Source organism: Haliaeetus albicilla, chromosome 13 (genome assembly GCF_947461875.1).
Source record: "Haliaeetus albicilla chromosome 13, bHalAlb1.1, whole genome shotgun sequence".
NCBI classification, from domain to species: Eukaryota; Metazoa; Chordata; class Aves; order Accipitriformes; family Accipitridae; genus Haliaeetus; species Haliaeetus albicilla.
The window spans coordinates 30,942,203-30,955,525 of record NC_091495.1 but is presented as its reverse complement, the minus strand read 5'-3'; the positions used below and the strand labels follow the sequence as shown (position 1 = coordinate 30,955,525).

The window sequence follows — 13,323 nt, the reverse complement described above, 5'->3', positions numbered from 1 at the left end:
CTTCATATTGGTAATAGAGACCCATGTAATCTGAAACAAAAATTAGCTGGGTAAGACATCAGATAAGAAAGGCCTGGTTTTGCTCACTCTTTTTTGGGAACTTAATGAAATTAATCAGCAGGGTTCTTAAAAAGAAACAGAAGGCTTTCTCTGCCTAATGACATCCTGAATTTATAAGTGTCCTTCCAGTGAGGCATCCTGGAATCGATATCCATAGCACTTTTGCAATATAGCAACAGTTCTTCCCTCCTGATATAATAATACAGCTTTCTAAAATATGTAGGGCTGCACCTCAGATTATTAAAGAAACTCAGTTGTGCAGTTCATGGGAACAGCTGCATTTGTAATACATGCTGAACGGTGACCCAACCATCAACCTAGTATTTATACTAGCTCCTGGGATAATTTTAGCTTTAACACCTCTTGAACTCATGTGGTTTAGTATTTGCGTATGTCCAGCCTCTGTTGTTTTGAGTTGTGTGAAGAGTTCCTTTAAAGAACAGCTCTTGTTTCAGTTTTTATCCTATTGAGTTGTATTTATCACCTGCTCCCCCTTCATGATGGAACGGAATTTTATATACTGCACATCCATTTTGTGCGCTACATCAGTGTTCTGTATCTAGTTTTCAGACTTCTGAAAACCAAGAACATTTTTAATTAATAAAAAAAGAATATTTTTAATTTAATAAAGGTGTATATATATACACTGTGAAATATTGGCAATAGTAATAAAACTAGTTTCATTAGAAACCCCCTCATTTTAGGTTTCATAACTCAGTTTAAAAAAAAGATGGCCTTCTGAAATTGACTTCTGACCTCAGGTTGGAAGCAAACTGGTCCTTGAAATGCTCAATTTAAAAGGATTTTTTTTTGAGTTTTAACCGTGGCATTTTCAGGTAAAATATTAAAAAATACTGTGTTTTGTGCATTTTTGCTTTAGAAACACAGTGAAAACTAAATTCATTATATTGAACAAAAGCAAGACACAGAATTTCCACTGAACCTAAACCTGTCTTTCATAGCAAATTGCATTTTCTAAGATTCTGTAACAAATCCTGCCAGAAGCAGACATTCCAGAAAAGAAGTTTCATGAAAATTTTGAAAGTCTGTTTTTGGTGCTACATGTATAAACTCTAGTATGTCAATCAGTTTAGAATGAAGGGGACTGCATTTACTATGGTCACTGAATTCTGCTCTGATATCCCAGTCTGTGGAACCAACCACACTGCAGTATCTGCTACAGGGATATGCCTAAAACTTGTCTGGTTTTCAGAATAACTAGATGCATTTCTGACCCTTCCATCTGGTTGCAGCATACGAAGTACCTGATTCCTGATAAATATATGGCTCTTGAAATGTGTGTACATGGTAAAATAAATTGCCAATGTAAATTTTCAGGGAACTGGAGTGAGCATCTCTATACTGCACTGTAGCATGCAGCGTATGCACATTGGCACGATGAATGTTAAGATACTATTTCATGACAGTGTAATCCACATCTAAATCTGGGTTGCTTTGGGTACTTTGCTCCATCCCTGCTGTCATTAGCACAGTCTTGCACTCTCTTCTTCATCAGCACTGGCATTCATATCACCAGAGCAGTGAAATACTAAGGAAAAAAAATAGGAGCTGACAAAAAACTTAATCTTTTGGGGTGTTTTTTTTGGTAGGATTTTTTTAGGCCACCTCAGCTTTCTCATCTGCTCACTATATCATTGCATGACCACCCGTGCCAGTGCAAAGAGGGTGGGGCTGCCTGGCTAGGGGCAGCTGTGGAAGCTGTGGTTCAGGTTTGTTTAATCTACTGTGGATGAACACCACAACAATACCTCCTAATTCGATAGCACAGAATAACATTCTCAGTGCTGCCATAAACCTCCCACTCCTTCCTTGCAATTTGTCTTTTAAAATCTCTATTTCACTGAAACACTTACTAATTTTACTTGTATCTTTGCCTATATTTTTAAGTGAAATAACCACTGCTGAGAAAGTATAGTACACTGTATGAAGATGACAGTATTTTCAGAAATTTATCTTAAACATTCAATTTGGTTTGGTTTTTTTTTTTGAGAAACTTTAAATATGTAGAGAAGCAAGAAAAGGTATTTTCATTTTTGCAGATTTAAAAAAAAAAAAAAAATATATATTAAGTAAGATGTGGGTCAAGTTTGTGTAGCCTAAATCTGTCCTGGATTTAAAAAGTGAACTTAGAGGTGGCTTGTACATGGCAACATCTTGGAATGTAAATATGCATACAAGGCATGTTGTGTGTAAGTTCTCTTTTTATGTACATAAGTGTGAAAAAAAAATTGATTATGAGAGATGCATATTACGTCAGAGACTGTTTCTCATGTGGGCCACACCTGATCCTGCTATAACTGGCTGCAGCCTATTGGTAACACCAGGGAACTAACCTTTTTGGTGACATTTTATAGAAATGTTCTCTTCCTGCAATAGCAACTTGCGAAAGTTAACAGCTTTTTGTTACTGAGAGGGGGAAGATAAATGTTCAGATAAACTTGAATCAATTAAAGTAAAATTTATAAAACTTAAATGAAAACCAGACAATACACTGCAGCTCTAATTAACCCCACATTTAAGTGCTTCCATCTTGACTGCCTCAGCTATTTGATGAGAGATGCTTTACTGCCTCTAGTTACTGCATTTGTGTAAACAAGGCTAAGACAACAAACTGCATGTTTTTTAACTTGAATGTTAAAATTATGCAGAGGTTCAGTTGCTCTTCTGCTATGTCATTTACCTTTCATTAAAACCAGACATACAGTTAGCAGAGTGTAGGTATGCTATACAGTATGCTCAGCTTAATTGGTGGATAATTTTCCTCCCTGTTTAGGAAATGATGCAACATCAATAGTCAACTGTCTTCACATACTGGGCCAGACCTTGGATGCAAGGTAATACTGAATATATTTTCTAAAGTACGAAGAAAATCACTGAAGAAGATAATGTGCAGTCAGGTTTGGGCTACCTGTGTAAGGCTACAGAATTTCAAAACTCAAGAAGCTATAGTACTAAAAAGAATTCCCATTGCAAAGTAGGTTAATTACTAGTTAGTTACTAGGGTTTGGCAGGACAATATTTGTAGGTTACACTTTCAGCTTCAGATCAACGGTGTCCAGGAACTGCTGGCTGTTAGTTCATCTGGTTTTAATCAAGTGACCATCCCAAAACCACAATAACATTAGAAATATTTTATTCTTTTGCTTACACTGTTTAATGAAAAAATTCAGGACTTAAATGCGCATGGGGTACAGTTTATCTGTCTCACAGTGCGTCTTTGTTGCAAAGTTAATTCAGATTCTAATTTGAACAAAAAAAACCCCTTTACATCGAATTCAGTGGCACTTTTAAGTTAAATTTCGCTGCTTGAGCCATTGTGAGGTTTATGGATGAGACAGTCTTGAAATATTGGAGGGTAACATGTTGCTTTTCATTAACTGTATAGTCAACTAACTGTGCTGATAGCTGACTTTTAGATCTTTGCAGTTGTGGAACAAAACATGATAGTTTAAGCTACCTCCATGGTAATTTAAGAACTTTTTTCACTTTGCATTTACTGTCAAAGAATTGACTGGGTTACATGCAGATAGATCTTTTTCTTAGTATCTTCGCAGTGGCTTAAATGAACAAATTTTACTTTCCATTTGCTATGGGGTAGAGTCATGATCATGGTCATTAATACGGCTCAGCTGTTGCATGGTAATCCTTTAGGTTGCAATATCTTGGGTTTTTGTTATAAATTGTCCATGCTCTATGCAATCATACAGATGGAATACAGATGGAGATCACCAATTCAGCTCTTGGTAGAAATGTAAAAATAGCTCCAGATGGGGATTAAGGGATTCATGGAGGTTACATGAAAGTTTGAAAATATTACCATTGAAACTGTATATATTCACTCTGCAAAACAAACAAACAAACAAACAAAAAACCTGGACTGTTGCTCAATGTACAAAAGAATTTCACCTGGATTTATTTCACGCATGCCTAAATGGAAACTTTTGTTAAACAAAGGTTCTCTGTAATTGAGCTAGTTAAAACAAATAAGGTAATAATTCTCCGGGATTATATCATTACCGAACTGATTATGCTGTTAGAGTTCTGTAATCAATGCATTTATTTATTTAATTTTAAACAGATTTGGTTGTTTTCACTTGTTCCTTTCTGATGCCCTTATTCTGGAGACAGAAATATGACTGTCATGGTTGGGAAGACTTTCTGAGTTCTAGCTTGAGAGAGTTCTTCTCTTCCTAGAGTCATAAATTGCAGACTTACTCATTCTTTTTTGTTAGATGGGATTTTTTGCTTCTGAAGGCAAATGAATCACTTCAAAGTCCTTTTAAACTTATAAATTATTTTCTTAATGGGAAACTAGGTAAAATATCCTTGTGTTCTGCAGTATCCTTGTGTTCTGCAGGATACCTATGAAACTTTTTTTTCAGTAGGTTGTTCTGCTGTGAGAAGATTTTACAATATCAAAAGATGAAAGATTTTTCTTCAGATCTTTATTACCTATTTCATATAAGCCAAGACTAGTCTTTATTCCACACTTGTCTAATAGAATATTCTTTTTCATTCTTGTTGTATGCTATATACAGGACTGTGATGAAAACTGGTCTGGAATCTGTTAAGATGGCATTGAGAGCATTTTTGGACAATGCTGCTGAGGATCTGGAGAAAACAATGGAAAATCTTAAGCAAGGCCAGTTTACACACAGCAGAAACCAGCCAAAGGGAGTTACACAAATCATTAATTATACCACAGTTGCTCTCCTGCCAGTGCTATCTTCATTATTTGAGCATATTGGACAGCACCAGTTTGGGGAAGATTTGATATGTATGTATTATTTAGAAGTGCCATGCCACTAAAATAACTGTAGTGACACATAGTAAGCATTACTAGACTCTCTGTTCTATTAGAAAAGGACAAATCCTATGTAATTTTGACAAACTTGTCATTGATTTAATCAAACATTTGCTGTAATCGACCTAGAACAGTCTGCAGGTTTTAGTCGACTTTGTTTAAATATTAAAGCAGACGTTGCTGTGATTAGACAGTCAGAAGGCTCAATTTTGTTTGTAACTTTACCATAGATGTACTGTGACTTCTTCTTATGTGAAAAGTTACTTTGTATAAGTTAATTTGTTGTTGCTCTGTCTGTAAATGAGGTTATACTATGAGAATTATGTTATTCCATCATACATGCACTTCGACTTGGTATCAGTTCACGGGGAGTTTGGGTGGGTGCATACTAAGGAACAGTGGAAGGAGCTCCTGAAGAATTCAGGCACTGGAGAAGGGAATGTGTATGAGACTGTATATGAGATTTCTGTAGAGATTCTGATTATGGCAGATTCGGTGTCCTTTATTTTCCCAAACCCAGCTCCACAGGAATTCGGCTGTCCAGACTGCACTAAAGGAGGCAATTCTGCTCTGTATAGTTAACTCAGTTATGGAAATAACTGAGAGAAGGACCTGGAAGAAAAGAATATCAAATTATATTTTTTCTGTTTTTAGAATCTGCAAAAGTATTATTTGAAATATCATTAAGAGAACTGCTTTTGAAAATTTGGAGTTGTATTGATGGATTTGAATGCGATGAGATGTAAACATCTACTTTTCTCATTAAATTATGTCTGTAAAATTCAGGAGACTGTGACAGTATCCAGAAAAAGTCATCTGTGGGGTTCACATACATCACTTGTTCATCATAAACCACTTTTTCAGACATCAACAAGTTCATGACTTGTATAATTTTTGATCTCTGTTATTCCATGCTTTGGAACTTAATAATTAGCCTTTGATACTTTATCACTTATAGTTGGTATTCTTAATCAGCTATTCTAAATACATCACACTGGTGTCAAGCACACAATTTAGAATTCATAAACTGAGAAAGAATAATTAATTTAAATTGTGCCTGCTTATTTTGTCTAGAGCATAGTTGGAAAGGCTAATTTTTCTTACACACAACTTCTCTTTACATCTTGTTAAGAATAAGATTATTTTATTTGTACTACTCTGATGACAAGCACTTGACCTGGTACTTGTACCTAAGAGTATTACTCCATGTACAGAGTACTCCATGGTGTGATCCATGTACAAAGGTGGGTCAGTATACCTGAGGGTACTCTTACTAAGTAAAAATACTTAACTCCAAGATGACCCAAACTAAAATCACGGTAGCCAGGCTATGTAGCTTGGATGCACTATCTTGTAGGCTCTCCCAACCCATTAAGTTTTATCCTATTTTACTCCCAACATTTCATCGCATATTGGGGGAAGATATTAGCACTGTGGGAGAGACTAGAAAAAAGTGTATATGGAAAGAATGGGACTGTTGTCCTTGATGGTATTTAGACTGTTGTTACACTATTACTGCAGATTATATTGGAAAAGCTTTTTTTTTTCAAATAGATGTTAAGATTATTCTCACATTTTTGTGACTGAAACATTTGATAATTTCAAAACATGCTTTGGTGAAGTATTCATAAGGGCTAAAGGATTATTTATTTATTTAATCCTTTGTCAGTCTGAAGTGTAAATTAAGTACGTGCTAGTAACTGATATTTGTGTCTAAATTTTTAAAAATACAAACTGTAATTAAAAGAATTAAATATCTGTTTAAAAGGATTGCCATTCTTTTGTAATGCATTTTATATAGTGGTGTTACATTTGTGAATCGATTTGTTCCCTAATAATTTTTTTTTTACTTTCAGCACTTTATTTGATTTACCATGAAACTTTCTTAAGTGGTACAGACAAACTAGAAGAGATTCATTGACAGATTTTTCATAGCTATTAAATTAATAAATTCTCAGATTTTGCAATTAGATGTTATCCTTAAAGAGTTGGTATGCCATTAATTTCTGAAAGTTAGTGAGCTAGTGAAATATGTTTACTGTCTTAGCTGGTAACTTGATATTGAAGTAAAAACTATGGCACTTGGTGCTCAGAAGACTTTTTGTATTTAGAGAGTGATTTCTGTGGATTGCCTTTGATAGCTTAATATTATTACTTAAGCTATTGTCAAAAGAAATGTGTTCTAGTTCTGCAGAAATGTATTGCAAAGAAAAATCTCTTTATACCTATCATTTTCTTCTTCTCTTTAGTGGAAGATGTTCAGGTCTCCTGCTACAGAATATTGGCCAGTTTATATGCTCTGGGAACCAGCAAGAGTATCTATGTAGAGCGGTAAGAAGAAAAAGTGTTCCTCTATTTTTAATATTTGTGTTTATGTTTAGCTTCATGAATATGCAGTCCAGATATGAATATAAGAAGAGATTGTTGTTGGAAAGATATCTTGAGAGAAAAAAGGTGCTCAGATGTTACGTGGAATGGAGCTGCGTTTATTATAATACGCTTAAAATGTTGGATTATATGTTTGTCAAAATATATTTCTTAATTAAAAATTACAAATGAAATTATCTGACTTTACAATAAATATCACTTGATTTGAGGTTCAACTGGGGAATTGTAAAAATACATCATTCAGCTCAGCTATTGTTATAATTCTTCTATATTGTTTAATTGTGATGTATATTTCTTTCTCATTACCCTAAATTTAATTTAATTTGTCACTCATACAACACTACTTCTTTTCTAGTTCAATTACCCAGGGAAATGAGGCTTTATAATTGCTTTTTTGTGCATCTGTGTATCTGCTAAGCTCCCTCCAAGTTACATTTGGTCCGTGTAAACCATATTCGGCCAAAAATTAGAGGTACCTATATAATTCAGTTCTTAAAACTGAATAGTTGCCCTGTCGTGACTAGCACTGTTCAGAGGGAAGGCTAAACAGAACTCATACATTTCAGATATTGGCAGCAGTAATCTAGGAAGTTCATGTATCTGTACGCTGTCTAGCAAATCAACGCGTGCATAACTCCAGACCAGCCCCATGACATACCCTTGCTTACTTGGTGGCAGTATCATAGGAAACATTATGAAGAAGGGTGGGGACCAATATTGTAAGTAAAAAAAATACACATCCGTGGAAAACCAGGTCTCATTAATTTCCTAAGGGATATAAAATTAATTGGTTTTGGTATTTGGCAAATAAATGATGTGGGGTTTGTAGTCAAGATAAAATATGTCAGTGTAAGTGACAGTTTTTCTGTATGGTTTTCTACAACTGTTATCGCAAGTGAAAAGCACATAGCATGCCCTTTGTAGGTCTATGTGATACAAGTATGTTTTGCTTATGAAGACCTAATGACAAGGGAAAAAAGGAAGAAGGAGCAAACAGGATAAATAATAATGGGAATTAATTTAGATTTAACAAAATCAAATGTAATGAGTTAGATCTAGAAAGAATATAAGTTCCTAAAATGAGATAAACTATACACTGAAAATGAATCTTGTTAAATCGCAAGATCAGTTTGGAGGCCCCCCTTTTTTTTTTTCACTTGAAAGTTCATGGGACTCCAGGATTTCTGTCATCTGTGTGGCTCAGCTTCAGCAGCTAAACATTTCTCACATATCTAAAATCTGCTCTGATCAACTGAATTGGAAATCAGAATAGTTTTAAATGTCCCCTGAAGGACCCAAGTGAAGTGACAGGGGATCACTTGTTTCTTCCCAGAGACAGGCTTTTTACGATTTTGACACACTTAAGGAATTTTGATTATCAAATAAATGTTATATATTTGAAGAGATTAGAGCAATGTTTTTGTGCAAAACCTCCAGAGTTATTGATCAGTAGAAGCAACTTTCCACTCTCTGAAAAACTTGACTTTCATGCTAGACCGAGGTCTGATTATTACTATTTCTCAGAAAATGGAAATTATATCACTCAAATAAAATGATAGTTGTATTTGGTCTATTCAGTAGCTTTTTCTTAATACTAGAGATTATAAAGTCAGTAAACCTGAGAGGAAAGTAATAGAACAGAAGGCACTGTTATGATGAGTTTGGGTTTTCCCTGCATGTTCCTCATTTGCTCTCAGGTAAATAGGCCACCTTTGACATTTTAAGTCTTAACATTTCATTCATTTATTAGCAGAGGGTTGCGGGACTTCAATATCTATTACCTGTTCTTGTGTTGATGATCCTAATAATGTAGTGGCTTATCTCTTTGAGATGAGCTCATTTTAGAATAAAAATAAGGCTGGTATACAACTACCCCAAGGTGTAGTCAGTCATCAAAGATGAGTATACTTAATGATATTTCTTAATTCACAGGCAACGATCAGCACTAGGAGAATGCTTGGCTGCTTTCTCAGGGGCCTTTCCAGTGGCTTTTTTGGAAACTCATTTGAACAAACATAACATCTACTCAATTTACAATACCAAGAATGCAAGAGACAGAGCAGGTATTTCTAGAAACTCACATGATGGTTATAAGAACACAGTTTCACTATAAATGCTGCTTGCCTTAATACATGTGTTTTTGCATACGTTTTATAGTGCAAGATTTTTCTTGTAATCTCTTGGTTGTATTTCTTTCCTAAATCAATGGGCTAAGTCTGATAAACCAAATTATTTTACGTTTCTAAAGATACTGATGTTTTTATTTTGAGATACCATTCTCAAAATACCACTTTGGAATCAATTTATTGAATGGACTTCACACATCTTTAGTATCTCAGATATTATATATTTGTTGATAAAATTATGTATTCTAATCAGTAACTTTAGTTCCTCAGTTTTCATATGCAATATTGGGTCCCTAAAACATAACTACTTGCAATTGAAGCAAAATACCTTTGCCTGTATTAAGTACATAATATACCCTTAGAAAGTAAATACACTGCAGACTAGTATGTAAATTGTTTTTTCTTTGTTTGAAATACAAGACAATATAGATACTTTCCAGTAACATTATGTATGTTTATTTTGCATATGCCTTTTTGTTCCATTCCGAAACTCTTGATGTTTCTTATGCTAAAACATAGTTGTCAAATAAGATCATACTCACAACTTGCTCCTAAGGTAAGTAGATGAGAAGTTACAGTAGAACTGTACAAACTCTGCATATATGCTGAGTGTGAATTATATCACAGATATGTATAGATGACAGTGTATAAGATGCCAGTTTATAATAGCATTCCTTTTATAACTTCACCTTTATTTTTAAAAAAGGGAGCATACCAAATTTGTTCTTCAAAGAGCTGTAGTATCTTATCTTGAAATTATCAACAGCCCTGCTTACTTACCATGTATATTCTAGCTATTTTAAGACATCTAGAAAGACAATCAGCTGTATTTTCACTGATTTTTAGCAGAAATTTGATTTTCCAAAATTGCATTAAGCTTTAAGGAGACTCTGCGATGGCTGTGTAAAATGTATTTGGGTCTAAATAGGAGAAGAGACTGTTTCTGGAAAAAGGCTAGCCTTAGGCTACATTGGTACAAAGATTTGGATTCATAAATTGCAGGCTAAATATTCAATATATAGATATCTGTATATCTCATTGTATGTGTACGTCAGGATGTTAAGACATTCAAGAACTAATAGTTGTGGTTACAGATACTTGTTTGTAGATGAAAGAAACTGCCTCCAAAAATAAAGGCAACTGCAGTGCCTTTTCAGAGGAAGGAACTAATAATTCAAATAATTTGAAAAGTAAATATTTACAGTCAGAAAGACACCCCCAGAAGTCAGTTTCTCAGAATCTGCTCTACTCATTATGTCGGGCAATGATTTTTTTTCTTCTATTAAAATTCCAGGTCTCATCTGATGTGTTGTGGAGAAATGTTTTATCGTAGCAATTTGTTTCCTCAACTGCAAAGCTTATGTTGGAAGAAATTCTGAAATTTAAGCTTTATTTTGAATATAGCAAACTGCATCTGGTTTCTCTGAATTCATTCTGTAATAATTACATTGTTGAAGCTTCCCTATAGGAATTATTTTTATTATAAAAAGTTTTATTATGGAAGCTTATATATAAACAGTTTATTGCTCAGTGGTATGAAAGTACCTGTTTCATATTGTTATGTTTGTTTTTTCTTCCTTGGACCAGAAGTCCATAACAGTAAATAGAAAACAAAAGTTGTATGGAATAGCAATTGACAAGAATTGTTTTCCCTCTATGATTTAGTATATTGATTTTTGGATTATTTTTTTTTCCCCAATAGTTCTCAATTTGCCTACTAGTGTAGAAGAGGTTTGCCCAAATATTCCCTCCTTGGTGAAGCTAATGGAAGAAATTGTGGAACTGGCCGAGTCTGGTATTCGTTACACACAAATGCCACATATCATGGAAGTAATACTGCCTATGCTATGTAGTTACATGTCACACTGGTGGGAGCATGGGCCAGAAAACAACCCTGACAAGGCTGAAATGTGTTGCACAGCCTTGACATCAGAGCACATGAACACTTTGTTGGGTAACATATTGAAAATCATCTATAACAACCTCGGTATTGATGAAGGAGCCTGGATGAAGAGATTAGCAGGTAAGATGTAAAAATAAATAAATAAACAAACAAACAAGCATGTGTGTGTATATTCAGAAGGTGTATATATATATGTATACACATACACACACACACACTCTGAATTACTCTGTATTTACCCTGTTAAAGCTGGAGTAGAACAACACTCATATTTTTATGTTTTTAGACAATACAGATCTTGATGAACCAGAAACATTAAGTATAAAGAGCAGTGTAAGCAGTATGTTTTAATCTCTTAATAAGTAATATAAGTAGTATATTAGACTATTTCTTTTTTCCCAGAATATGCACATACGAATTTTGCAGTATATTGAATTCAAGGACTATAGTTATTTAGCACATTTTCATTATATATCAAGTTTCCATTTGCAGCCATTGCACCATTCCTTGCTATTCTGTATGAGTGCTGGAGCCTTAAAATATTGTTTTGAAGCTGTATATCTAACATATATATTACAATGAAATGTGGAAATGCCTATGTCATTTTAGTGATCCTTACATTAACTTCATTGTGATAACACATAACATCTTGAAATTTATTTAAAAACAGTTTATTTCTCTGTTACAATCTGTAAGGAAAAGTCACTTCAGTGTTGTGAATTCAGTTTTTCATTTATGCTTTCTTATGACTTTCCAATACTTACTGTAGTAGTATTCATTCATGGTAGCAGTCTGGATTCCTGGTCTTTTGAGGGTTAGTAGTAATGTAATGCACTCTAAGGATAAGTGGTAACTGCATGAAATTCTTTGTAATCCAATGGATATGTTACAAATGGTTTTGCACTAATGGGCCCAGATGAAGTGCTAATTTACATATTCATTTTTATGAGTAGATTTGCAAAAAGCTTGTGCTAACAAGTCTCAAATGGCTGGTTGATGGGCAGCTGAATCAGTCTCCTTCCTGTCTACACACAAGCCTTCCAGTGTCCTAATGTGCGTAAGCAATACAGGCAGGGTGTTTCAATAGGTTTGCAAATAAATGGAGCATGCTTTCTAGTTCTACTTCACTCAAGCTAAAAAGCAAGATTCAAAAGAGGAGCCAGTGGCTGAGAAAACTTGTGTGCGCACTATGTAGCTATCTATATATGTATCCACGCATACATACCATTAAACAACTTCTGCATTACTCAATAAAATTATGCAGGCAAATACCAATATGTTGACAGAATGCCAGTAAAGAGGCATCTTAATTTTTATGATCTTGCAAGCTTAGTTTGTGAAGTTGTAATTTCTGCTCTCATAGTGACAAAGTGAATTGACTATGTGAAATCCTGACCCCATTTAATTCTTGGCAACGCTTCTGCTGATTTCAATGGGGGCAGGATTTTACTCTGTGGCCTAGAAATAAGATCCAAGAAAGAGGGGAAAGGTAAAAATTTTTATTTATATTTTGTGGCCAGGTATATATTATAATATTCATTGCCTTGAATAGTGTTTTCCCAGCCCATCATAAGCAAAGCGAAGCCACAGCTCTTAAAGACACACTTCCTGCCACTGATGGATAAGCTAAAGAAAAAGGCAGCAGTGGTTGTATCGGATGAAGAACATCTAAGAGCAGAAGGCAGAGGTGACATGTCGGAGGCTGAACTGCTCATCCTAGATGAGTTCACCACTTTGGCACGGGACCTCTATGCCTTCTACCCTTTGTTGATTAGATTTGTGGACTATAACAGGTATGTGGAGAGGAACAGGTCGATGAATCTTGTAAAATCTTCCTGTTTATTGATACTGTCTCTTATCCCTTGATATACCTAGCACTGAATTAAAGTAGCTTTTAGTCAGCCTGCCAATCTTGAAGTTGCTCAAGCTGATGCTTTATGACTTTTAGGAGGAGCTGGGGACTTCTTAGAAGAAAACCAGCATAACAGGTGCAATCCAAATCTGTTGGATTAGACCTAGTA

The 13,323-nt window shown here is 34.7% G+C and overlaps 1 protein-coding gene across 11 annotated transcripts in view; it reads left to right on the top strand.

Moving 5' to 3' along the window:
* RYR2 (ryanodine receptor 2) overlaps positions 1–13,323 on the top strand; it is a 456,061-nt gene that overhangs the window by 350,520 nt on the left and 92,218 nt on the right. For all 11 annotated transcript variants that reach the window (XM_069800675.1, XM_069800669.1, XM_069800667.1 and 8 more), the window contains 6 exons: positions 2,855–2,915; positions 4,620–4,858; positions 7,135–7,216; positions 9,206–9,336; positions 11,102–11,422; positions 12,855–13,095. In XM_069800675.1, the coding sequence (XP_069656776.1) occupies positions 2,855–2,915; positions 4,620–4,858; positions 7,135–7,216; positions 9,206–9,336; positions 11,102–11,422; positions 12,855–13,095 (1,075 nt within the window). The remainder of the gene's footprint in view (positions 1–2,854; positions 2,916–4,619; positions 4,859–7,134; positions 7,217–9,205; positions 9,337–11,101; positions 11,423–12,854; positions 13,096–13,323) is intronic.